This window comes from Paramormyrops kingsleyae, chromosome 6 (assembly GCF_048594095.1).
Source record: "Paramormyrops kingsleyae isolate MSU_618 chromosome 6, PKINGS_0.4, whole genome shotgun sequence".
In the NCBI taxonomy this organism is placed as follows: Eukaryota; Metazoa; Chordata; class Actinopteri; order Osteoglossiformes; family Mormyridae; genus Paramormyrops; species Paramormyrops kingsleyae.
Genome location: NC_132802.1, coordinates 13,162,034 through 13,189,284, shown reverse-complemented (window position 1 = coordinate 13,189,284; position 27,251 = coordinate 13,162,034). Strand labels below are relative to the sequence as shown.

Here is a 27,251-nt window from a genome sequence, read left to right as displayed (position 1 = left end):
TGTATTATTTTGTTTTGGTGTTGTCTGTCTCTTTAAATAACAGCACTTTGACCCCACATTGGCTATTCTGCCTGTAGTTTTTTACATAGCTAGCAGCTTACATTGTGATATGTCGTCCCATTTGGAACACTGGTAATCCGGATTTGGTTCTCTTGAAAAGTTTGCATCTGGATGAGGGTGATTCAATCCAATTTTGCTTTGAGAAACTGGCATAGAAGTAGGATGGATTACCTGATCCTGGATAGCAAAACTTGGGATTTCCAAATCGGGATCATTCTGACCCACATTCAACTTTTTGAACAACTGACGAATTACTTTATGTTGCCTCTATTATTTCTGGGCTTCCCACTAAACATTGATACAGTCATTGTCTGGCCAATGGGGTTGAATTATTTGAGGAGAAGGGTTGGTGCGATATGGATGATGAGAGCCCTAGAAGAAAGGATATCAGGAACTGTACAGTACTGTTCCCACATGAGTGTGTCACTGAAAATAACAGCTAATGAGTTTGCCAGTGACATTTGATACAGCTCATTTACCCCAAAATTTGACTGTAGAATTCTGAGCTGATTGCCCATGAAAATTGCCTAGATATGCTTTTTTTGGATTGTTTCTTGTAAACGAGCGTAGTGTTTTCATCCTGGTAGCAAAATAATAACACTGTGCCCTTTTTCCTCTTCTGCATGCAGAAGTTTCTTGTAGAGTAAACTAGTAGTTTTTGTAATGATTGCATTGGCGTGATAGACCTTGTAATGGGGATTACTGTAAAGGCGACACACAGTCTAACAGGCGTAGGAGAAGCTGTGTGACTGTACGTCCTTTTAACAGAAGGGGAGATAGTTGGACTAATTCTGCCAGAATGTCTCTCTTTCTCCAGTGTGCCTGTCATCTTGTTGCTCTGATATCGGCCTCTGAGTATCTCTGGGTCCACCTTATCACAAAGAAACCAGAAATTGCTTCAACCACCTGATGCATGAGTCATCCTGTTGCAAGAAGGAATTAGCATGACTTTCTGAGTAATAGAAAAAACAAGATTTTGTCCAAAATATTGATCTACATTAATAATGTTTACGTTCTCCACGGGCAGCGGCAATCTAGCTAGTAATGGGAATGAAAATTGATTTATACCTTTCAGACTGTTTAATGATTTGCCATTTTCAAACCTTATTGAAGTCTGTTTGGTACACACCAACGTATGTAAAGCAACTATTAACAGACTTTTATTATTTTTTAACAAAATATTGAATGGGAGAAAATACAGAATGACTCATTAGTGTAGTTACATATCTGCCTTGGAAATCCAATATGATCTTATAAATAATTAAACCTGCAATAATGAATCTATCACTGTGTCAGTGAATTGATAATAAGCAGAGATAGTGGACGTATGAAATAGATACACGTGAGCAAAAGATGGACGTTTGGCTTATCAATCAGAAAGCTTGTTATTTGCTTGCTTGCTGGTAAGTAGAGAATTTCTCCGTTGGTATATTTAGCTTAGAGTTTCCTTTCTTTGGACATGCACCCCCCAGAAAGAAAGAGGCCATGTGCCTCTCTGTAAGTCCGACTGACGCACCTCACCGTCTGCATCAAAAGGGCATCTTTCCAAAAACATTACGTTGTCATGGTGATGGCAGGCGATTCCACACACCAGTGCAGAAATGGACATCATTCACCCGGGTTGACTAATACGGTCTCTCTCATAGTCATTCACAAGGAGAGCTATGCCTCCTGCCATTTTGTGAATGTGTCTTTGACAGATGGTGGAAGGGAAGATGTGAAATTTAGACAGAATGGCCATCTCGTACATTGCGAGGTTATATCTCTGCATTCCCGAGTCTTTCCTATGTTCCCTCACCAGTCCACTTTGTGTCTACTGTCAAAGATGATTGATGACACGTGGGTGGAATTAACATCCCACTGTAAGTCGCCGAATGGTTCAACCCACATGTTCTTAGTTACTTTGTTAGTTGCTGTTTGGTTAACCCAGACTGATTCACATTGCACCATAGTCAAACCCACTGCAGGTTTCAAACTCTATTTTCTGCCATCACTACTAGAGACCACCTCGAGGTCTCATAGAAATTTCCGGTAAAAAGTCAATGCAAGGATGCTGTTAATGGGCCAGCCCTAGACTACAGCCAATCGGAGAGCATACCGGATGTGCAGCGTGGAGGTTTTTAAAGCCGCCTCAGGAGGAGGAGGGTGAGGGAGAGAAGTCGTTCCTTGAGCTTCTTACCGAGATGTCAGCTTCTTACCTGCCCACACCAACTGTCTTCCACCTACACAGCTCTGCCTTTCACAAGGGCTCCCATACAATATATGCAGCACAGGGCTTCATCACGCAAGCATTCCATCCCCCAAAGCTAGAAATCTGGCTAAAGCGCATCAGGGAAATGCCAGCAGTGGAGTAAGGACCCAGATTAGGAGCCTCTTGCCGTGTTTATTGTTGTGTAGGAGGGCCAATGCATGGGGACATTTTCGAAAGTGGCTGAAAACCTTTAGGAATTTTGACTTGCCCTGGCTAGTCTTCATATCTAACTCTGAATAGCTAACAAAAAAAGAATCTCTTTGTAATTCACTTGGAGTAAATAGGAAAGCATTGAGCGGAATATGATAGAAACCAAAAAGCAATGAAACCCGTAATGCCTTTATTTTCTTTCCGGATGCTTTGTGTGACTCAGCTGCAGTGTTATTGTCTTCCCAGAGGCCTGGATCTCTCGGGCTCCCTGCTCCGCCTGACGAGGTATAATTTCCCTTAACGCAATTGTGGCTGAGATTCTGTGGGCTAAACGGCACCAGTGGGCAGGGAAGGGAGTAGCAGAGAGAGAGAGAGCCCCCCCCCCCCCCATTCCTACACCTCTTTTATATGCCGTTCATCTTTCTAAACTAAACTTGATCTGAGCAGTCTTGGGATAATTGCGGCCCAGTTTGCTTCAATTACAGAAACGGGAGAGGAAAACAGGAGATGAAGTCAAGGCGGATGTGAGAATGGACTAAACCCACTCTGGGGAAGTAGCATACGCATTTACTGAGTCATTTTAAATACATTTTTTTTGTTACAGAGCTTGATATAGATGCTTGTAAAAGCGTAGTTTAATTGTTTGGTTTACAGCTTTACATTAAGTGCACCTTCATAATGCATTCATAGAACATTCAGTGCACCTTCATAATGCATTCATAGAACATTCATAAGCAGCATGAAAGTACACCTTAACATCCTAACATCCCTTTACAGCTTTAATCTACATTAATAACAAACATTACATGATTATGCAATTATAATGTTTGTTATTATTATATATTATATACATGATGTTTATGAATGTTTTATGAATACTTAATGAATACATTATGAAGGTGCACTGAACGTTTTACGAATGCAATATAAAAGCATTATGATGTAAAGCGTTACCAATTATTTTAATTACTTTTTACTCAGGAAAGCGCCATTATTTTTGGAGAGTATATTGCGTTTCCTTCTTTCTGTTCGCACCTTGGGTGACGTCTTGTGTTTGTGTTTTTTTGTAATCCTACGTACATTTACATGCACATCATAATGATGCAGGCAGGCATGGGGGGGCTCTGGCCTGGCCCCATCAAGAAAGCTGTCAGCAGTCATTCAGTACCTCAGGCAGGTCATGCCAGCCATTTTTAACATCAGCTACTAACTGGTAAGGTAAACATCAAGAAAACAGTGTCTCCCTTCTCAGGATTAAAATGGCTTCTGGTTCCCTTTATTTGGCAGTATCCTGGGTGGTGTGTGTGGGTGTGTGTGTGTGTGTGTATCTAGGGCAATGCTGTTTTTTTATACTCCAATCGGCCACTGATTTAGTACCCAGTTTTCTCACTGCAGCCCAGCTGTGTTGATTTGAACCAAGCACCAGAATGTTGTTTTCCCTTAAAATTCAGTCTGTTAATAATTGCTAATAAAGTATGAAAGTCTATTTAGACAGAATTATCCCTCTGGCAATTGAATTATTGTAATTATTCAAATGCAACACGGGTTCCTTTATCTTTTCCTCCTCTTGCCTACTTTTTTTCACTCTCCACAGATTTTTGCCTTTGTTGTTATGGCAGACGTCTTCCTGTGCTTTCTGTTTCACAACTACATTTTTGGGGAAAGTGTGTGAGATGTGCAGTGATGATTCTATACATTAAGTGCGTCTCACTGTTGGGGTCTGCCGTTCGTTACAGTGCCTTTCCATCCTGCCTGCAAGAATGATGCCAGCACACATTTGATTACCTTGGAGACCCTAAAGCAGAGCTGTTTGCGGAGTTTGTTTATCATTTTTCCATGAAGATCCTCTGTGCTTTACTGAAAGCCTGGTTGTCTGAGGGGAAAAAACTACAGAAATTAAATAGGAATGTACATTTCTTTAAAAGGTGTCTAAGGCACACCATTACAAAGGTGCTGCTTTAAATGTGTGAGTTACTGTCTCGGTGTTGATCATACTCAGACATGTTATTCCTAGACTCAATATCGACAAAATTTAGCTGAGATAAATGATTTGTCCTCAACCGATTAGGACTCCACTTTGTTTATGTCTCTGTTGCGGTTTTCAGCTTTAAATATCTGCAGAAAATACTGAACTTGACATTCGGGATTAAATTTTGTCAGTCATTATCCATGCCTTTGTTCATTTCTAAATGTATCTTTTAAATATTTTCTTTCCTATCACAGTTGTGGGATAGGCCTAGATTTACCAATCTTCATTTAAAATGTAACATTAATGACAATTCCAACCTTTTATTCATACATACTACATTTTTAAAAAGTGCATAAAATGTTTGAAAAGCTAAAGCATGCTACTCTGATGTTATCAGAGTTAACAAAAGAGTAGACTGGAGACATTATACTGACCGTATGTATGAGTTAACAATATGCGTTTGATTGTCATTATGCCTTACTACTGAAAAAAGCCAGCGTGTGTTCAGTTACAGTTCTCTGTATTTATTACATCCCTCGTTTTTAGGGTTTGGTTTAAGTATGAAATAAAACAATAATTAGTTGTAATTTCCTTCCTAGTTATACTTTGTGCATAATGGCTGCAAGTTAAATGATAAGCCACAAGCATTACTGCGCAACTGGACTGCTTTCAAAACAAAACTTAAAATTAATTCATGTTTGTCCAAGCACATAATATGTAGCAAGTTAAATAGCTCTTTTTTGGAATGTACATTCATAGCGGCGCCTTGAACAGATCCTGCATTCCGGATCTCCTGGGACTGGGCGGGTGGCCTCCCGATATCGGTGCACACAGGGTCCATTACATCACGGTTCACTTTCACTGATTTAAAAATAACATATGCGGCAGCGGATGGTCTAGATGACTGCGGGATCACGTCGTCGACAAGTTTATTGAGAGATACGCCGTGGTAAGGCGGGCTACCGATTAAATAAACGTGTACATCACACTGCCGTTTGCTAACTTGTGAATTCGTCTTCAAGACACTTAGCGTTGCGTTATTTCGGTTTCTATCCCCCCTGCTGCGCTCCTACAGATTTTCGCTCCTGCTCTTGTGTTACATGCGTGCCGCTCACAGGTTACAGCAGAGGTTTAAAATGTTTCCTGATTACTCTGCTGTGTTTACAGCACACCCCGTGCAGCTGAGCTGGTTGAGATTGAACTTCAGCCTCTAAATTGGCGTTCTTTGCATGCCTGACCAGTAATATCCGTGCCCCTTCGGCTACACTGATATTTCGTTTTTAGTTTGTTTTCTGTACATGCAGTGGTTCACCACTAAGTGTTATATTTATAACAGATTTTGCCCAAATATAATAATAATTAGCACCGTACCATACAAAGTTACTTGGCAGGGCTCAAATACAGTATTACGCTGTTACTTATGTATTAATTAACCACGAACTAAGTCTTAGTTGCATTGTCATCTCATGTTAATTCATGATTAATGAATCGTGACGCATGTTTTATCTCAAGGAGTTACTATATTTCTTCCTATATCTGTTAATTCTGTAAACCTTTGTGAACTACTGAAGGAACAAATAATGAACAACACAAGTGAAATACTGATCTCATGTTTGTTCATCAGTAATGAATCGTGATGTATCTTTTATCTGATTATATTTGTTCATGATTTGTACTTCAGTAATAACTGAATTACTAAGTATTTGTGTCCCATCAAGTAATGTGTTTCCACAAAATGTTCTCAGGTACAGGTTTGACATTTCCCAAATTTCATATTTTTACCAGTGCCATTGCCAGAAAGGGTAATTCTCTTCAATGTGATCAGATTTTGTATTCTTTGATTGTGATCCTGCATTATTGGGGTTAATTGTCGCTTTTCTGCTTGAGCAGAGTGCCTGTTGGGCTTTCCTGCTTCAGCCTTAGCTTATAACTGAATTACATAAGCCTGTTCCCCTAGAGAGCAGCCCTGGATGCTTTAGTGAATGCAAAATGATGCAAGATGACAAGGCGATCATGCCCTCTGCTGACAGTCTGTCGGTGGGACCCGACATCCGCTGCTTTATAGGAAACACCGCTGCTGTTGCCATGGGGAAGGTGCTCTGTTCTTCCACGGGTGCGTGGTTAAGGAGGCTACTTGTGACACCTTGCTCCCATCCTCTTGTATGTGCACATCGTCCCAGTGTTGTTATAGTGACCGGGAGCTGCTGTCCTGTGGCCCAGCAGTCCATCGGCTGCCATGACAACGAGCCGTCTTGGTAATTCCCTCTGCTTGTGTTCCATGTGGCAGGGCACTGTTTGACTATGAGAAGGCTAAGGACAGCGGGCTGCCCAGCCAAGGCCTCAGCTTTCGCTATGGAGATATCCTCCACGTCATCAATGCCTCCGATGACGAGTGGTGGCAGGCCAGGAGGGTGACACCAGATGGGGACAGCGAGGAGATGGGCGTCATTCCCAGCAAGAGAAGGTACGCAGCCATCTGAATCTCTTGGCAGATGTTTGCTCACCTTGGACATGGGGCAGGGCGGCCTGGCTGTCGGTGCTTATCGCAGAACATCACACCGTACCTTTAAATACCTTTCAGATGGGTCGCGATCATATTCATGAATATTTATACACTTTAAAGAAAATGCAATAAGCATTAATGTCTTAATAAACAAGTTATTAAGCAGTATATAAACAAAGTATGTATTTACCATCCTTCCACTTTTGGGGGATTGCTCAGTGGGGTTAGGAATGCTGTGGCTGTGATCGAAAGGTCACCAGTTCAGATCCCAGACTCGCCAGAGTAATTTCACAGTTGAGTCCCTGAGAGATGCACCTACACCCAACAGCTCCAGAGACTGCCTGACCTGACCTTGCTTTCTCAGTTGTATCTCACTCTGAATAAAAACGCCTGCTACATAAATGTAAATGCTTCCTGGAATAGACTGGCTGCCTGCCGATATAGAAGAGGGATGCATGGTTGTAAAGATCTCAAAATATGTAAGGGATATGAACAGGAATAGACGGTGGTTTCCTTGCCGGCTGATGAGTCTCATGTGGGGTGGTGGTCTTTGCTGCCGCTCTGCAGGGTGGAAAGAAAAGAACGAGCACGCCTTAAGACGGTGAAGTTCAACTCCAAACTGGGAACGCTGGATTCCAAACCGGTAAGTGTCAAACTCAGACATTCGGAGGCCGTTGGTGGGATAAAGGAGGCTTCTGGTTACTTAACTTGCCCAACTATACAAGTACTGAAGGATTGCACCTTGAAAACTGGTTCTTAGTGATCCAGAGGAGTGACTCAGCCAAAGCTGGTGTAAAATAATTGCTTTGGGCTTGAAAGTGCCTATTAAATGTAGTTTTATTTCCTCACAGAAGCATTCTGAACACACTCCTGTGGCGGCCAGACTGTGGTAGCTTTATGCTAACATGCTAACATCTTGCACGTAACAGAGCACAGTACTTTCAAGCTTTCAAGCAAAGGAGGTTTGCTGTCTGTGATCGGCCCTCCTCGCTAGTCGGATTTCCTGTCCAGGCGGCACGAAACCCGACCTATTCCTAATGCCTTTGAATCCAAGTCCAGCTTCCTGCGACAACAATTGCTGTTTAAAACTTTGACAGAAGACCAGATTATCAATCTAGGCCATTATGTATTAACTAACCCCCTCCCCCTCCCCCCCCAAAAAAAACAAAAAAAAACTGTTTGTCTTTATTTTATAAAAAAAATAATAATAATTATGTGTCTCTTTGGCTACCTCTACGCTGGCCTTTTGGAGCAACAGCTCTTTACCCGCATGCATGTAATGGGAAGCAAAATGCATCAGTTTGAGCTGGTGGAGTTTTCTGTAGTTTAGTGTTAATGCTTTTACTTAATTTACCTAAAGAGCATCAAAAGATAAGAGGCATCCAACTTTTTATTGTCACAAGTTGGTTATAATTCCTTTGCGTTAAAGGATGGCCCAGTCCGCTGAGAGCGGGCGTCTGGTTTGCTTCGGAATGGCATCTATGCCGCCAGACAAAGGGCTGCATTAATGACTCTAATGATGAACATGCTTTAATTAATGAAAACCTTCACAGGTGCTGACTCCAGTAGTCCTGTACAATTTCTGCTGTGTTGTCATCCAGGGATTTTTTATGAAAGTTACCCATATTAAGCAAAAATGTCATAAAGAATAAATACTGAAATATCAAAGTAAGCATAGTATAAACCCAGTCACTTCTGCTCTTGCAACCCTAAGGTGTATCTCTGGGTATTTTGAAGGTATCTGCAAAATCAGGGTTTTTTTTTTTATTTAAATGTAAATATATAATTGGCAATCTGTTTGGGAATGTTGGTGACATGATTTATTTCAGATTTTGACATAATTTTATATTTCTTGGACAGTATTTGAGCATGAATGTACATAAGCTTCTGCTCAGACAGCTTTGACTACCATAGTAACATCACAGTAACACTGATCTCTGACAGTGCAAGTTCCCAAAGGTCAGCGTGTTTGCAGTCAACCCAGAGTGGAGGCATTAAAGTACCTGATAAGGTTTTCAGTTAGTGATCATTGACCAGGAATTTTTTCATGTACTGATCACATTAATGTTCCTGTAATTGTATTTGTACATTTTTGCATTTGCCTAAAATATAGTTATATTAGTTCATATTGGAGAGTATATGACAATAACTGCAATCCTCTAATATACTTTGACATTAACCGTTTGACAGGAAACTGCAAAAATGTATCTAAAACTAAGTGCAGGAATATACTTTTGTTTACAGTTTTGCTTACAAGAAAATAACTATTACTTATTGATCTGGATGTAAGGTGCCCCAAAGTTCAGTACCCTCTTATTTAGGAGAGTATTGTAGTTACTATGAGAATTAAATGACCTCTTCTCACAATTTGCAGCTAAAGGTCAAGGGACTGATATGGAAAGTATAGCTAAACAAATTACAAGGGCCCAGGAAGTGATGTTAGAAACTCCAGTTTACATACATTACACACAAACCCTATGTTTAATAGCCATATCCATGGTGTGTTTCATTCAGAACTTCCTGCTGGAGAGGCTGGTTTTTAGGGTTCACACAACTGCATTTTTCCTGTTACCAAACAGAAAAGGCAGGATCCAAGCTGGTGTGTTACATTCCTAAACATACTTGATTTTAACTGACCTATTTATTGAAACATTTGACAGACGTCACCACACTTCACTCACCTAACAGACCAAATCGCAGCCACAGTTTCCAGTTTCACAGATCCCACTGGTCATTCATCGAATCCCATTGAATGGTCCCCTGTAACCTGCATGCTTGACATTTGTTGAATTTTTATTCTCTTTGCTTGTTTTTCACTTCTGTTTCCACTGCATGCTGCTCCAGTTTCCCTTTCTATGTGGAATGAGGCCGACTTGTGTTGTTTTGCTTAATTTTAATCCACATCCAACCTCATCATTATTATCATTTTAACCACTGTTCTACACCACGTCCTGTGCGATTGTGGTACGAGCAGCAGTGACCATCCGTCCGTCAGCAAAGTGCATATGACTCAGTACCCAAATGAATTTGATAGTACTTTTTGTGCAATTTCTAAGTCGATGCCTTTCCACCATCCATTGGGAATGGGAGGATTCTGTCACTCTTACGGATGATCACTGCTGTTCCTTCCACCTCTGCAACTAGCTGTTTTGTCAGCATGAGTGTGGCAACAATTAGACATCCCTGTTTGCCCCATGCCTTTTCTCCTTCGCAGTCATTCAATGACAAGCGTAAAAAGAACTTCATCTTTTCACGAAAATTCCCATTCTACAAGAACAAGGAGATGGGTGAGCAGGATGCCAGTGACTCTGAAAGTAAGTAGACCTCCGCAGGTCACACACAAACACGCACACGCACACACACAGTGTAGAGACGCAGGCCGACCCCGACACACACCAGCACGGTCGCAGGTGCTTCTGGGAGCCGCTGTGCTCTGTCAGATCCAGGTTCAAGGAATGAAGGTTGGGGATTCGCTTGCCACACGTGTCGGCCGCCGACGCCACAGCCTCCTGGTGGCCTCCTCTCGTCCTCCTCTCCTCCTCCTCGCAGGAGCCGGTAAACATTAGCCGAGGGCAGGGCTGCCCCAGTCTGGTTTCCTAGCTATGCGACAGACAGTCGGGAGGGCAGGTGGGCTCACAGAGGGTCCTCACGCTGGCCTGGCTTCAGGTTTCGGCACATGTGGCAGGCCGCTCCCGGACCGCCGCCGGCTCCTCGGATGACCTCCTCCACCCCTCCCCCCCCCCCGTGGCCCGGTCCGCGCTCCCCTCTAACCTCACTGACCTCTTCCTTCCTCTCCCGCGGTTATTCCCACCCTCTCTCTCTCCCTCTCTCCGCTCTCTGGGGACGGCCACGTAGGACATCCCGGGAATAGGTGACGACGGGTATGAGACAAAGGCACTGAGTAAGTTTGTCAGGAATGATGGTCCCACCTGTAACCTCCCTCCCACATTTGATTTGCTCACACTGTCTGATTCACGGTCCCCCCCCTCGTTCCGTCTTAACAACCACCCGTTCTCGAAGGGTCTGTCGGCATGCTCGGGTAGATGACCTGTCTGTCTGCTTCCCTCTCTTGGTTGTCCCCAGGTCTGTCTTCTCTTATTCGTCTCACTGGTTTACACCTATTTCGTTTCTTCCCTTTATTTTCCTTTCTTTAAAAAAATGATGCATGACGCGGGAAAAAAAACCGCAAGAGCACCTTTACCAGGATGCTGCTTTGCAGACGTTTTTTAAAAAAATGTCCCCTCTGAATGCTCTCCTACCCTAAATTCTTTGTCCCCTCACGCAGAAAAGGGAATGTTCTGTGTTGCGACATCGCAATGAAAGGAAAGCTCGCATGAGACGGCCTAGAGATAGTCACCCGATTCCATGCAGTTCTGGCGCAAGAAGTAATAGGACGGCGGTCGGCTCATTAACGCCTGCAGAGGGCGCTGACGGGGCTCTCAGTCTCACAGTGTGCCATCGCGGTGCCGCTTTCCTTTTATAAGATGCCAAACACGCCAGGTTCTGCCGTCTCCTTCGCCGGATCCCATACCCAAGTGGCGGGAGCTTCGTCGGCACAGAGCACGTCGCGGCTGGTTTTTAAAAAAAAAATTCTTTTTGTTTTGACTGCATGTGTTGACTGATGCAAAGGATTTGCTGCCTGAAAGCTGCACTTTCACAGGTTGCCGATTGTCTGTCTGTAGGGGCCACATTTTTGATCAGTGTGTCTGGGCGAGATCCACACAACGAGTGTGGCAGTCCGAGATGCCCTGGGCTGTCACCATGGCGATGTGACCGTCTCCGCACAGGCGGCCAAGTCTGGCAGAAGCACAAACGCCAGGCAGTGAGGAAGAGCTTTTTTGAGGCATAAAGGATGGGGGGGAGAGGGGAGGGTTATATCAAGACTCCACACAGCCAGTATGTCTATTTTGCCTTCAAGTTGCCAGGTAACAGTGGTTTCCAGAACGTTCTTCTTTTTCTTTTTTGAATCACAATGCTGCAGACCTTATGATAAGACATAAGACAAGAAGGGTGTTATTGTCATATTGTGTCACAGTACATCATTTTGGCTGCAGACTGGGAAGCAATTAAAAATCAGTTTTAACCATGAATGAGAATGTCTTTGTGCCAGCGTTCAGTCCTTAAATATACCACTGAACTGTATTTTTGGTGCAGTTCAGCTTTGCTGAAGACACAGTGGGGATTTTGGGGATTTTTACTGTGCCACATTAAATAACTGTAATAGCACTTGTTCTATTTACAAATCAGAATCACTCAATGTGATGGTTTGGTAGAATGCTCCTTTTTTCTCTATGAGATCCTGAGCTTTTATGGAACTTTTTCATCACCAGTTTCTCTCCAAATGACCATGATTTGAAGAATAAAATCCTTAAGACCTCATTCATGACACTCTCACGTCTTTTTTTCTTTCTTTACATGCGGTTTTGTGGAAGAAGCAAGTTAGTGCAGAAGCTGTACAATTGTTTTTTTTTTCTACTTACAAAAATATGCTTGCGGCCAGCGGTCCTGAGCACTAGAAAGCTTCCTTTTCTCTGGGGAATCGCGCAGTGATTAATTGGATCCTGATGAACAGGGTTAAGGGAGCCTGTTTGTTTAGATGGGTTCAGCTGACCCAGCACATGCCACACGGCACAGAGCCCGGGAACCTGCCCTTCTCAAGAAGCACCGCACTGCGCTGCCCCATTCCTGCCACTACCTGCCCAGCCCTCACCAACCACCAGGGAGAATGGAGGAGCTGATCAGCAGAAACACTTGCTGGGTTGTACTTAGATCAATGACAACGAGCCCAGATACACTCTTTTCAGCCAGACAGTATGTTAACAACACCTGCCTGATCGCAGGAAGAATGAGATCCAGCATAACAATCTTCCAATTTTCTTCACCAGCTTGCTTAGTTCTAGCCTCACTTTTGACCCCCTGCTTAGCGGAGAGAAACCACCGTGATCCTCATGTAGAGGCGAGCAGATCCGCAGCTCCTCCTGCCACCTCGCCTCACTTCCTGTCTCACATGCTGACTCTCCGCCACGTCATTCCTGTTTGAAAGCCTTTCTCTGAGGCTTTGAGTTTTAGCTCAAAAATCAGAGTCCCTCAGTGTTCTTTTCCATACTAGCCAGCTTGCAGCGCTACTCTTACGGTTAGAACTGCCATTAAAATGATTTTCTTTCATTTATATCACCAGGGAGTCAAGAGGATTTGATTCTGTCCTACGAGCCGGTCATTCGACAAGAGAGTACGTTCCCCTGCTGGTCACTGCCCTTTTTCTTATTGTAGTTGCTTAGCAGAATTTAAATTCAAAGAAATTACCTTTTTTTAACTTAACAGTTTTTTCGCTACAGATTGCTGCCTGGTCTATAAATTAAGGGATTGATATATACTAGCGCAATGAATAAAGCAAATCTCTGGGGATAATTTCTTTATCTTTAAGTCTTTTTACATCTTTGAGATTATCTCTTGTATTACCATATTCATTATGTGTTGGCTTTGTGTTTTTTTTTTCTCTCACAGTTAATTATGCCAGACCCGTTATAATCCTGGGACCAATGAAGGACAGAATTAATGACGATCTGATATCAGAGTTTCCGGATAAGTTTGGATCATGTGTACCCCGTAAGTGAGCTGGAAACTGTGTCATAAGCTTACCACCCTTTACTGCTGAAGGTGAAAGCTGAGCTACATTCTCAAAGGTTCAGTGTGTTCTGGTGAGGTACAGTTTTGGCTTTTTGTGGTTTAAGCTCACTCTACAGCTGACTCTTGTTTCATCATTTCTTAGGTTTTCACTGCCAATGTAAAACCAGAAAACCAGTAGTAACGGGTTTGGAGGGGGGTAGTGTTGAGACTGGCGTATGTTTTGAGATGATAGGAGGTTTAAATGTAGTGTATGTTTAATGTAAGATTCAAACAGGCACAAAGTAAAAAATCACCTGCTGAGTGGAAACTGATGTATCTCATGGATTTAATGCCTTCCAGCCATTTTTAATTGTCACTGTCTTCATTTTAAGTCTTTTTTTTTTTGCTGTTTTTGTTTTTTGAATGTAAGACCTAAAACACTCACCTTGGCTGATATATGTCGCCTGATAGAACTGTATCGACAGTAATGTCCATTTTGTTTCTTCAGTATTTCAATGAATGGGCTGACTTTTACGCTAATATCATCATTGTTTATTTATTAGTAAGTTGTGTAGCATTTAATTTTTTCTTAATATCATGTTTGCTTATGTCTTGTTGAACGTTTTTGTTTTGCTGTCTGCTTCGTTTTAATGTTTGTCTTTTTATTCATTTTTTAAAACTTATAAAGCAGCTTATCGTTCAGGGCACATAGGTAAGTAAGCACACGAGTTGCTGGTATAAAGGAAGTTATGTCAGTGGCTGTAAAGCTGGTCAGCCTTAGTAGCCATTAGCAGCTGTTGCTGTGTAAATATTTACTCCCTGTGTGAGGAATTGCCCTGACGGTTTGAACAAAATAGGACTCTAATACCATATTTCCATTGTTTCTACATTAATTGATCAAAAAAGACGACTGTGCGCTTTGAGTCTGAAGGCTTTTATGCTAAGAGAAACACCAGGTATTTTCCATTAGAGTAACAGGCATGATCATTTATAGCTTTCAAAAGCATCAATTTCACACTCTTTGGATTTTTTAATGGAAAGATGTTTAGAGTCATTTAGATTTAGATCTACTTCTTCCTAAACTCTTGAGTTGGGTTTTGCTTGAGAAATACTTCAAAACTCTCTCTGTCTTGGCGAAACACTGTAATGCAAGTGTAGTAGATCCATCTTGCATTGTCCGTTTTCCTCTTGCTCTTCCCGAAGACACCACGAGGGCGAAGCGGGAGTATGAGGTGGATGGGCGGGACTACCACTTTGTGACCTCCAGGGAGCAGATGGAGAAGGACATTCAAGAGCACAAGTTCATCGAAGCGGGCCAGTACAATGACAATCTGTATGGCACCAGCGTGCAGTCGGTGAAATACGTGGCGGAACGAGTGAGTGTTTTGCTTGAACTTGGACACCGTAAACCACATAGCGAATGGGACCGTGGGATCTCGATTTCAGCATTTTCCGAAAACCAGTTGGTTTTATAAGCATTTTTCTGTATACCATAAGTCTTCAAGAATAGGTCGCAAGGACATAGCGTGTTTGTTGCAGTGTAGCCATATATGCGATTGGAGATTAGCACAATCATGTTTAAGGTTAATTTTTGATGGTTTGTCCATTGATTCTTTCATCCATATTTCAACTGCTTACCCATAGTTTGCAGGGCATCCTGGGTGCCTATCCTAGGGTGCTTAGAGCACACCGTGGGGGTTACATCAGGGACCGGAGGGCTGTCCTTCACAGGGCACATATACACATAAACTCACTCACAGTCATGCATTATGGGTAATTTAGAGATACCAGTTAGCGTGTCTGGACTGTGGGTAGAGTGCTATTTATAACTATGATGATTAACATTAAGAACATTTGCAAAAATATGTTCATGTGTATTCAGTTCACCATGCACCGTCAGTTAATAAATGAAATTGAATGTGGTAGGGTGACTCTACTCTCCTGTTCTCTTTCCTCCAGGGGAAACACTGCATACTGGACGTGTCAGGCAATGCCATTAAACGATTACAAGTAGCACAACTCTACCCTATTGCCATCTTTATTAAGCCCAAATCCATCGAATCTCTGATGTAAGTAGCCCTTCTGCTTCATCAGAGAGTAACACATTGGTGCGAGTTCCTGTTGGATGTGGTCAGTCCCCCATGAGATGTAGCTGGTTGGGGATGGGTTTGTTTTTTTTTCCCCAATACATCCGAGTCTTACTGTGGGCTGCTCTGTCTTTTCCCAGGGAGATGAATAAGAGGCTGACAGAGGAGCAGGCGAAGAAGACATACGACCGAGCCATGAAGCTGGAGCAGGAGTTCGGCGAGTACTTCACAGGTGAGGCGAGCTCGGTTTAGCCAAAGCTAAAATAACAAATAACGCATTTCATTCCCATGAACATGCCTTTTACGGGCTTGTTTACCTCCATGGTGTGTGGTGTGGTTTTGATCCAACACCCTGGTAAAGAAAAACGTTATTTCAAATATTATCAAACTCTATATTTTACCGTATATTGTTTGGACAACTGGATATGTCAACATATCAGACTATCTTTTTCCATTCAATGATGCATTCATGTCGGATTGTTGAGATCTGCCTCTGTTTCTGTCTTCAAGGTCATCTGTAGGGCTGGTAGTGAAGTAGGGATTTCAGTATTTAGAAGCAAAAGTAATTTCTGATGTTATTAATACCATTGTCTCTCGTTCCAGCCCTGGTTCAAGGAGACACCTTAGAGGACATTTATAACCACTGCAAGCTTGTGATAGAGGAACAATCTGGACCCTACATCTGGATCCCCTCTAAAGAGAAATTATAAAGGAGTACATGAGCCCAGTTTGGGATCCCGGACTATAAACATAGGAAATTTGTAACATATTATAAATTATTATGGCAATGGTTAATATTAATAGTTACAATGATTATGTTTTTGTTATTGTTGCATTTGTTAATTTTTTTAATTTAATTGTTCTTTTCATTTTCAATATGAATGTTCCTGAATGTACAACACTAAGTGTTAGCAACTTACTTTGGCCTCCAAAAAAATGAGCTGTTTCTTTATATATTTATTGATTATGATTTCATTTAAATTTGAAAAGGCAAAGGAAATGAAACCTACATGGGACATGACCCATGTCATCATGCTTGGAACTCCGCATGGAATGGGGGGGGGCAGGGCCGGGAAGGTGCCGCCCATCGCCCACAGTGCCCAGCGCCCAGTAAACAGTATCAGCTTCTACTAGCACTCAGAGCGTCTTCAGACCCTCATCTCACATCAGTGGTTGAAATATGTTGTGACTTCGGCATCTATGCAGTCTTACCGCTCTTGGACATTGCTCATTTGATCCCTTTTGTGTTTTTTTTATTATTTGATTATTTTATCAATCAGTTTCGATTGATACCTTTCTAGGATCATTTATAGTTTCAAATTGTTCATGTTTTTAGTGTATTCTGTATTAAGATATATATAAACAGATGCTTTAATTAGAGAGAACAATAAGGGGATACAGCTTGGTTTGGGAAATTTGAGACACTATATTTTGCTATTTATATTGATAGAGGGTACAACAGCACAGACGATATTTATAATGAAGATGTTTAACTTTGTAAAAAACGAAATGGAAAAAAAATGAAAAACCTGTTTTACTTCTGTAACATAGAGTGATATGGTAGCCGTAGTTTTTGATGGGAACGTTGTGAAAAACTCTGTGAAGATCTGTAATTGGCAGTCTCGGGGGACATGCTTATTGGTGCCCGGTGGTGACCAACACGTCTGCCCTGATTTAGTCACAGTGGGGTGTTTTCATTGCCCTGCTGAAAACTTGCATGAACAAAGGGGTGCAACCCCCCCCCTCCTCAAATGAGCACAAAACTCTGTCCCTTGCAAGTTCGTCCAGATGAGGAATATAAGCATGTAATGCTTGAATTCTCCATCAGTGTTTACAAAAAGCTAAAACAGCACTTCATATGTTATATTAAAATTGTATAGAAAGTTTGACTCATTGTTACTAAATTCTAATGAATTATAAAGAATTATAATGTATATGAAGTTTATGAATGTGAGGCATTTGTGTGTTTTTGTGCACAAATATGCATTATAGGCTAAAATGACTGATTAACTGGTGTTAATGATGAATGCAGGTTCTAGCTATATGATAGCTATAGCCTGTTTGTTCAAATAAAGTAATCAGGCAAACCTGGTGCAGATGCTCGTGTGCCAGTGTATCCAAACTGTGGCGCTGTGTATTTTACTCTTTTCTTTTTAATGACCTTTACTCTGCATGCGTAGAGTCCTTCCGCGTGTTGGTCACCACTCTTACTTCAGAGAGGAATGAGGGCTTTCCAACGCGGTGGGGAACATTTTTGCAATTTTCTATTCCTGAACACTTGGCCTCTTTGTAAGCTGTTTACACCCTGTTGTTTATGAAACCAACTGCAACTTGAAGCTTAGAGGTATGGCCTTCTGGGTAACCCTGAGGAAAGTCAAAGCCATCTTTTAAATGCAAAAGACAAGCAATAGAATGACTGCTTCATCATCATCATCATCATATTCAGTACTATTATTATTATTATTATTATTATTACTGAGGAGTTAAGGACCATGTCATTTTCTATATTTCAAGGACAATTGCTCATTATTCTTTCCATCCATCCATTTTCTAGGTCAGGGTAGCTGTGAAGTCTGAAGTCTATCCCAAGCAACACAGGGCACAAGGCTGTGGTAACCCTGTATCCAATGCCAGGTCTCCACTTATTGTGTAGCATATCATTCCTAAAACAAGTGATTAAAATTTAGTTTTGTGACTTCCATTTCCCCACAAATGTTTCAAAGTGTTTACACTGACTCTGCGTGCATGGCGCATAGGAATGAAGATTAAATGAACCAGATAACCTTTGCCAGTGTGGTAAAAGCCATTTGAAAATGTGACACGATCTTTTTGTTTTTCATTTGGGATGTCCAGTAGAGATGGTGATAATTCCTCGTGCGGTGGGTATGTGTTTTCTCGGGGTTGCCAGATTGTGGATCCGACCGATTTGTCACGAGGAAATGCTGCCCTTAAGGTGTGAGACCTAGTGCAATTATTCAATTATTATTCAAAGGAAGAAAATCAATTTTAAAAAAACTACTGGTTAAGGAACCACTTTGTACAATGACATCTCAACACGTTGTACACAATGCTATCAGCCTGCTGGTAAAGGAAATAGTCTGTACGATGCCATTTGAACTTACTGGTTAAGCAAAAGCATTCCTCCTCTTTACGTTTGGGTTTCAGCATGTGAGCTCTTGGTCTATCCTTTTATTATTGTCATGTGTTGTGTATTGCGGTTAAAAAAGGGGAAAACAAAAATTGCAAGAACATAGGTTCGTAGTGTGGCTAGGCACAGTACAATCACGCCAAAACTTATGAATTGGTTCTTAGGAGTGTATTAATCATGGAGTTATGTTGATGTGATTTACCTTTTGTAGCTAACATTACATTGAATGGGTTTTTGTTGCCTCTTTAGTTCTGGTTTTTAAAATTGTTGTTGATGGTGTAAGATGTTGTACATACATCCCACGGCACATCTGCATCTTCATTTTACTCCAAAGCCATACCCCCTCTCTGAGTTTTTCTTTCAACTGATAAATTGCAGCCAATGGATTTGGTTCTTGTGTTTTTTCTCCAGCTGTGGATGTTGTATGTCTAGGCCAGAAACAGGTTAAAGTCCCCGGCAGACACCACCCTTGTTGGTTTACTCCATCTTAGCTGCATAACTTTAACCACACCCCTCAGTTCCTTTCAAATCACAGGTTTCATGATAAACACAGAAATGACACAAAGGATTTAGTCTTTCTTTTTATTGTAGATATATCCCCTTTTGCCATTATTCTAAGGATTAAAACCACACAAAACAACTGACTGATTAACACTGAAGTCTGGTCTTTAACTGTATTATTCTTTTGTTTGTTTTGATTTTTGTTTTGCGTCTTTATTTTGTAAAAGAAAATAAGAAAAGAAATAATATGGAACATGTCCTTTGCATCATGTTACAGTATATACTCCTGATTGCTTTGAAGAATCACTTTAAATACATTGCTTTAGGTAAACATGAAGGTACTATACTCAGCATCCATGGAAAAATGTACATTAAAGGTTTGGTGAGACTTTTAAAAGTATGTGGCTCTTCTCTTTCCCATCTTTCGTCTGTGGTCCAACCATTACAGTCACAGGTGGGCCAGGACTGGATTTCAGGTCTGTCGTGGTTTCTGTCCTTTTAGTTGATCTCAAGAAATGGTCATCAGACATCTGACCAGTTAAGTTGGATTTCAATTGTGGCATTTAATGTAGCATTGTTCCAGTAGAGGGCGCTACCTGCTTTGAGGTTTTTGGTCCGGCGTCTTTGATAAACATCTCGCATCTCTTTGCGATTCTATCATTTCCCGTTAAAAATGGATTACTAATTTGGAGTAGTGGGCGCTACAATAAAGCATAGAAGAAAAAAAAATGAACATTAATATTTTTCAGGTGTTTTTTTTTCTAAAAATTATACACTTTAAATTACAGTAAAAGAACTTAGGAGTCCAATGCCATAAACACAATTTCAGCTGTACACCAAATTATATTTCATTCTCAACCCTATGCCCTGAGGTCCGTAGAGATTTAATCTGCCCACAATGGCATTTGTTGATACAGTGATTTTTTTTGACAAAGATTTGCAAGTAACATTTTGTGTTGCTTTTTTGTTGTGTGAGCTTTGGTTTCATGAGTGCTGTAGAAAATTAGTGGTGTTTATCCAGCGACATGTCTTGCAGTCAAGATAAGCAAGTAGATGTGAGGATGCACTTATAGTTTGCAAGCTGAATACTTGGATTTTCTCTTCTCACTTACAGCGTTGCCACCAGAAGCCAGGTGAATTGAGCTACATGAGGTTTGCACACATGGCCAGTAGTTATTGCGTTGCATCAATGGATCTTTTATGTCAGTTTTAGCATTACAGATCAATATGAAATGCCTGAACTTTGCCCTCGTAACTAGAAGGCTATGCATAATAAATGATATGGGAGCATAATAAGTGTCAGTTCCTTGAAAAATGTTTGCAATCTTGGGTTTGTCAGTAAGGGGGCGGAGCCAGAGCCATGTCCGAAATTACCCAGAGGATTATTCTTCCAAAAAAAATTGTATTTTCACCGATCAAGTAAAATTCAATGCAGGCTTCAGGTTTTTGCCTCGTAACCTTGCACCAGTTGAATTTGCAACATTGATTCCAGTTAGTTGAACTTTGTATGCAATTATTTGTAACTCTTGAAAGCCTCGGTGCAGCTGGAATTGCGTATTGGACCGTGTAATTAATGACCAGTGTAGTGAACTTACTGGGCACAGCTCAGTCGCTCTGCTTTAGGGCATCTTCACCTGTATACCCAGAAACCAAGCAGGATCCAGCAATGCTCTGTCCCAAGAGGACCCATTTGTACGAAAGTAGGTCAGACTAACTTGGTGTCTCTTTGAGTGCCAGAAAGCTTTCTAGGGCATCCATTTTACATAAACCTTAATCTGGACAAGATCTGCATCTATGGATTCATTTGGGAAGTAAATCAGTTGTAAATAATCTGAGTTCTTCAAATAGACTGCCTGATAACTATGTGTCATGTTTGTGATGTACATAACTGGGAGTGACAGGTCGACCAATGGCAGCCGAGAGGAGCAGTCAGCCTGTCCAATGGTAATCTGTAGCACCTCTAGAAAAGCGATAATCGACTGTGAGTGGGGGAGTAGCTTCAGGTATAGTTACGGAAATTGGCTGCTCAATGTAGGGAGCTCGGTTTCTTGCATAAGAACTAAGTGTTGATTTTTTGAGGAGGACATGGCAAGAATATGATGGTCTTTCAAAAATAAGGCTTTGTTTATGTTAAATTTATTTGTTTCTCATGGTTTTTTTTTTTCTGCAAGTGGCACATGGAACAGCACCATGGCCTCACACTTCCTGTGCTGTATGTGGTTTCCTCCCAGAGTCCAAAAACATTGAAATGATTCAGATGGTGCCTCAAAATTACCCAATACTGAATTTTCAGTATTCTAATATTTGTTTTAAAACCATAAATGAAAAACCAGTTAGCCCAAGAGGTCATTGTTTTAACCTGTGTTTATGTAAGTGCAAAAATATATTTTCCTCATTGTTTGGCTAATCAAAGTCTTTTAGTAGCAATGGCACAAAAAGTCAAATTAAATGGAGTATAGTTCTAGGATCGAATCCCAGTGTGTTGTTTACATGTTCTTATAACTGCATGGATTCATTCTGGATTCATCCAGAACAATGGCAGGAACATCAAACACAAAAGTGGACTGATGTCATTGAATTACCCTTAATGTGTGTGTGTGTGTGTGTGTATGGGTGGGCCAGATAAATGTCCCCCAAAATGTGATAAAAACCTGTTATTCTGATGCTTTTGGGAACCATTTTCTCTGTCTCCACAAGGGGAAATTAATTTTATAAAAATCTGTGACTGCAATCAAAAAACTAAAAATGTCATATTTTGTTTGGTTAAGGTTAGGACTGGGTAAGGGTTAAGGTTGTCATGTTGAGTTTTCCCCATAGAAATGAATGGAGAGTCCAACCATTAAGGGGTGGAAATTAATAGATATGCTGATGCAGTAAATTTGCCACTAATTTATGATTAGGTGTCTTCCTGACTGATTACACTCATATTGTATATTCTAAATTTACCTTGTCCTTCATCGGCTCCCCATTATTTATCACAAATGCCAAGTTCTTTCTGCGATTAACCAAAAAAAAATCTACCAGTTTTGTGTGACGTCCTTTGAAGGAACCCCGATGCACACAGAACACTGCCGCTCATTATGTCTGCCAGGGGGCTGATTATGTATTGTTTTAATTTCCAGTCAATAGAAACAGCTCTAACAAAAACAAAGAAACCCGCACTCCTCTGAGAGCCTTGCAAGTGACAGCTCTTAATTCAACTTTCACAAAGAAGTTTATATTATGCATTGCAAGAAGTCTTTCAGAGTCTGGCCTTCAATTATTCCCAAAATGTTGTTGTTATACAAAATGAAACCATAATGACATAAAGTAGTGTAATGAATTAATTCTAAAGTAAAGTGATTATGACACCAGGATAATACATTTGCATTTGGTCTTTTACAAACCATGTAATTCCCAAAAAGAATATGCTGGTGGGAATGGAGTGAGGTAAGCATTAAAAATTATTCTTGTCCATATACTGCCCTTTATCAAACCTAGTCAAACCAAGGGATTACTTTTCATCCTGCAGATAAGTATGTTTGTGACTGGGTAAGTTAACTCTTAATGGGTGTTGAGTCAATGTTGAGTAGACAGAACCCTACCTACTGCAAATGTTATTGGGTACGGATGACTTTAAGTGGCCTCTGGAACAGACTGATGAAACTCTGATCAGACACTCCCCAAGTTACGATGGGGTTACATTTCGATACACCTATCGTAAGGCGAAAATATTATAAGGTAAAATGTATTTTAATACAGTTAACCTAGCCTAGCAAACATCATAGCCTAGCCTAGCCTACCTTACACATGCTTAGAACACTTACATTACCCTACAGTTGGGCAAAATCCTTAACACAAAACCCATTTTATAATAAAGTGTTGAATATCTCATGTAATTTATTGAATAATGTACTTAAAGTGAATACCCATCGTAAAGTTGAAATATCGTAACACAGACCATCGTAACCCGAATAGCGTCTGTACACACTTGGAGTGCAGGGTTGCTCAGAAGAGCTAGTAGGGTGTGTCCTCACTAGCACTCAATCCAGCAAACACAGACTTGGGACTCAGCAAGGAAAAGCTGTGGCGTTGCTGGGCCTTAGGAACGTTCACTGGGGGGAACAGGGCTCAGTCCAGAAGAATATAAAATATACGTTAATTTTTGTGTGATGAAGGCTGCTTGGTCACTGCCTGGTCACAGAATCTGGTACCAAACTTTACTATCTTGTGTGTCTTTAGCTGCCTAGACAGTGTATGTGTACAATTTTTATGACAAATACTTGCAGTCTTTCAGCGCCCACGTGAGCTACTCTTACATTAGTGCTTACATCCTTCCCACAGCCGCCTTTGTCCTGCCTTCTCCAGGCTGGTATGTCACTCCCCTCCCAATCTGCTGTGCTCTGCTGCTCTGTGCGATGATGCCACCATGCTTCATTTCCTCTCACAGGAAGGGCAAAGCAGCAGAGAACTTTACCAGCTCACCAGGCACTTTTCGACAGTAAGAGCTCAATGAAAAATGCTGCACTCTGTGCTCTCAAAAAAAAAAAAACAATACAATCATCCAGCAGTAATACCGTCAGCGAATCTGTCGGACAAATCATCTGCATTTTGTGAGCACTTCTCAACTCCCAAATGCAGGTTTTCTCTTCCACTGGAACACGAAATGCGACCCTACGAGCAAATAAACGATTAGCTACTGCAGTTCCTTGTTGTCATAGTAACCTTTCCCAATGTATGTAAAAAGCCTCAAGAAGCACCGAAGTGTTCCATCAAACTAATTAGCAAATAAATAGCTTTGCAATTTCAAGTTTGTCTGGGCTGACATTGCTTTAGGGAAAATTAAGATTTTTAATTTTTGAATGTTAGCAGAATGCTAACATAATGCAAAATAATTTATTCCAAACATCTTTTTCAAGGATTTTTCTGTGGTACACATTATATACAAATAAAATATTTTCGAGAACCTGTTTTGTTCTCGTTCTTTTCTCATTAGATATTATGTTAGATTTTCTGTAGGTCTATGCGGTTTGATTATGGGCAATGCCCTAAATAGAAGAATGAATAATATTCATTAGTTCAGGCAATTCAGGATCGCATTGTTTTTGCTTTTTGATGTGGTCCTGCTGGTGTCATTGGGCTGTGACCTGCAGCATGCACTCAGGCAGTTTGCAGCTGAGTGTGAAGCGGCTGGGCAGCCCCTCCATGTCTGAGGCCATGGTTCTCGACAAGAAAAGGGTAGATTGCCCACTACTAGTGGGGGATGAGATGCTGCTTCTAGTGGAGGAGTTTAAGTATCTCAGGGTCCTATCCTCGAGTGAGGGAAGGAAAGGAGAGGGAGATCGACAGGTGGATTGGTGCAGCATCATCAATAAAGTTCTGTCTTGGTGAAGAGAGAGCTGAGCCAGAAGGCAAAGCTTTCGATTTACCAGTCAATCTACGTCCCTACCCTCACCTATGGTCACGAGCTTTTGCTAGTGAGTGAAAGAAGGAGATCACAGATACAATCAGCAGAAATGAGTTTCCTCCGTAGGGTGTCTGGGCTCCGCCTTACAGATAGGGTGAGGAGCTCGGACATTCAGGAGGAGCTAAAAGTAGAGTAATTGCTCCTCTGCATCGAAAAGAGCCAGTTGAGGTGGTTTGGGCATCTATCTAGGATGCCTCCTGGACGGCTCCCTGGAGTGGTGTTTTGGGCATGTCCCACTGGGAGGAGGCCCTGGGGTGGACCCAAGACATGCTGGAGAGATTGGCTGGTGAGAAGAAGGTCTGGGCTTCCCTGCTTAGACTGTTGCCCCCACAACCCCACCCCAGATAAGCAGCAGATAATGGATGGATGGATGGATGGATGGATAGTTCAGGGAAATTTGATCTGCAATCCTCATAAAAAAAATTAAAAATTTTTTAAAAGGTGACAGTTCATGTTGACTTTGTAGAGACTTTGGAGTTCTTAAGTGAACAACCAAAAACTTCAGAATATATTATTTATGGTTACTGCTTCATAAAAACTGCTCCTTTTAATATGAGACTGCTGAAGAAAACTAATAACCTGGTCTTATTGGCATGAGCGACGGTGTAAGAATTTCCTCCGGAGATGGCACTGAGTAATGGTGGCCATTTGCATATCCCAGCATGCTCACAAGGCCCTTGTTACTGTAAGTACTTGTGTGTCCCCGATTGTCATGTGTGCCTTTGCCATGTCATATGTAAACCCTGTCCGATCCTTGTGTGATTTTAGCCATTGTATAAATTACCCACCGTGTGTATACCTTACTGTCCAGTGTCAGACCTCTCTGCATTTCTGTGTAATGTGTTGACAATTTGTTGATTGTTGTTTGGGTGTGGTTCTTTTAAGAGCTGATATTAAAGAGCATGTTCTCTTTCAAACGAGTCGTCTCTTTCGTTCCTGCCACTGTGATGCTGGGTAGCCGGTTATTACACTATTTTCCAAGTAAGAGTGACATCTTAGTTGCCATACTGGAACAGTTATCCAGTCATTCTACACCATTGCCAGTGACAAACACAAACACGTAATGAAAATTGGTTATTAGTGATAGGATGCTGTAAAGCGCTTTGAGACAATGTAATGTTGTGAAAACGCGCTATACAAAAATAAATGTGTTTGTTGAGGTTTGATTGCCAAAGTAATTAACCTACGGTATTTTTAATTTTTTTACTAAGTGGCAGTGGAGTTGCAGAATTATTACTCTTACCATCTGAGTACACATGTTCTTTAATGTCCCAGTATCTCATTATTTAATGTCTCATTTTTATTACCTGTTTATTACTTCATACCACTGCTTGTCACCTAGTACAATCGTTTGTTTGCTGTTCTTATCTGTTTCAATATCAGTGATCTCACTTTGCATGTTCTTTGGTCAGCTGTATATCTCTGTAGTTACTCCATCTAACCCTGTACAAACCCATCCTGTTTAAGTGCACTGATGTCTCTAAATGACTCGGAGTGTGTGAGAAATGTGTGATGCAGTAACATCCTATCCAGTGTGCCTTGTGCTTCCTGGCTCTGATTCACGGTGGGTCCCTCTTTTAACAGGGAGTGTATGTTGCCATCCAGTGGCAGTTTGGGAAAAATGCTAAAGCTTCACTGAATGTATGGTATCTGAGGTGTGTTTTCATATGTTGTTACGGTTTTGAAAGCTATACATTATTTATTGACATCTTTTCAGTTTAAGCCAGTCGCAACAAATTATTATTTAGGAGATGTGTTCATCCAAAGCCACATATAGTTTTCAGAAAGCAGGTCAGATGATCACTGGAGTAATAACCATAATCCACCTTCGGGTGGTTTCATTTAGAACTTAAGTCCATTAACCTGTTCAAACTCTCTTGGGTCAACAATTCTGTAGTCAGTCTTGCCTTGGGTTTATCTACCCAGTGTCAACATGCTGGTTTCCTGCTCTGGACTCTTTGGATCAGTTTCTGCAGTAGCTGCATGCGAGCTAAACCAGGGGCAAAGGTGAAGTTACTCTACAGGACATGAGATTTGAACCTAGGACCTTACAATCATGGGTGCCCATCTAGCCCTGTTGCATGTGTCTTTTCCCTGTTTGGCCAACAGTTCCTGCTTTAGAATTTAGAATTTGGTGATCAGTGATCATTGTTGACACACCACAGCACACAGTGCACATCAACGAAATGTGTCCTCTGCATTTAACCTATATGTGACATTGTAGCTAATTCAGTTTTCGAATTTCAGTTACTGTAATTACTCAGTCATCGGCGTGATGGAAATCACAAGATCGTATGATGGTGAAAACATCCAGTGGCAGATTTTTCTAACGCTTGCTGTGAGAACTGACTCACCTCTGCCATATCAGGAAGTTCATTTGCAAATGAAACTGAAATAGCATGCCACACCAATGGGCATGTGACTGTGCTTTATAAAGAGCTATTTTTCTATTGCTAAGCTGCATCTCACTTGAGTTAATATCACACACATTCTTTTTTGTATGTGCCTCCTTCCTGCTTCAGCACTTAAA

At 41.3% G+C, this 27,251-nt stretch overlaps 1 protein-coding gene across 26 annotated transcripts in view; it reads left to right on the top strand.

Moving 5' to 3' along the window:
• The window catches only part of dlg2 (discs, large homolog 2 (Drosophila)), a 218,191-nt gene extending 198,528 nt beyond the window's left edge, over positions 1-19,663 (top strand). For 20 of the 26 annotated variants that reach the window (XM_072713668.1, XM_072713669.1, XM_072713667.1 and 17 more), the window contains 9 exons: positions 6,718-6,894; positions 7,501-7,576; positions 10,148-10,247; positions 13,112-13,162; positions 13,438-13,539; positions 14,743-14,915; positions 15,499-15,608; positions 15,767-15,858; positions 16,230-19,663. In XM_072713668.1, coding sequence (XP_072569769.1) covers positions 6,718-6,894; positions 7,501-7,576; positions 10,148-10,247; positions 13,112-13,162; positions 13,438-13,539; positions 14,743-14,915; positions 15,499-15,608; positions 15,767-15,858; positions 16,230-16,336 — 988 coding nt within the window. In that variant the 3' untranslated portion in view covers positions 16,337-19,663. Of the gene's footprint in view, positions 1-6,717; positions 6,895-7,500; positions 7,577-10,147; positions 10,248-10,788; positions 10,835-13,111; positions 13,163-13,437; positions 13,540-14,742; positions 14,916-15,498; positions 15,609-15,766; positions 15,859-16,229 lie in introns of those variants that run through there. The other 6 variants (XM_023835249.2, XM_023835251.2, XM_023835250.2 and 3 more) reach the window with 3 other exon arrangements.
• Positions 19,664-27,251: the final 7,588 nt, after the last annotated feature.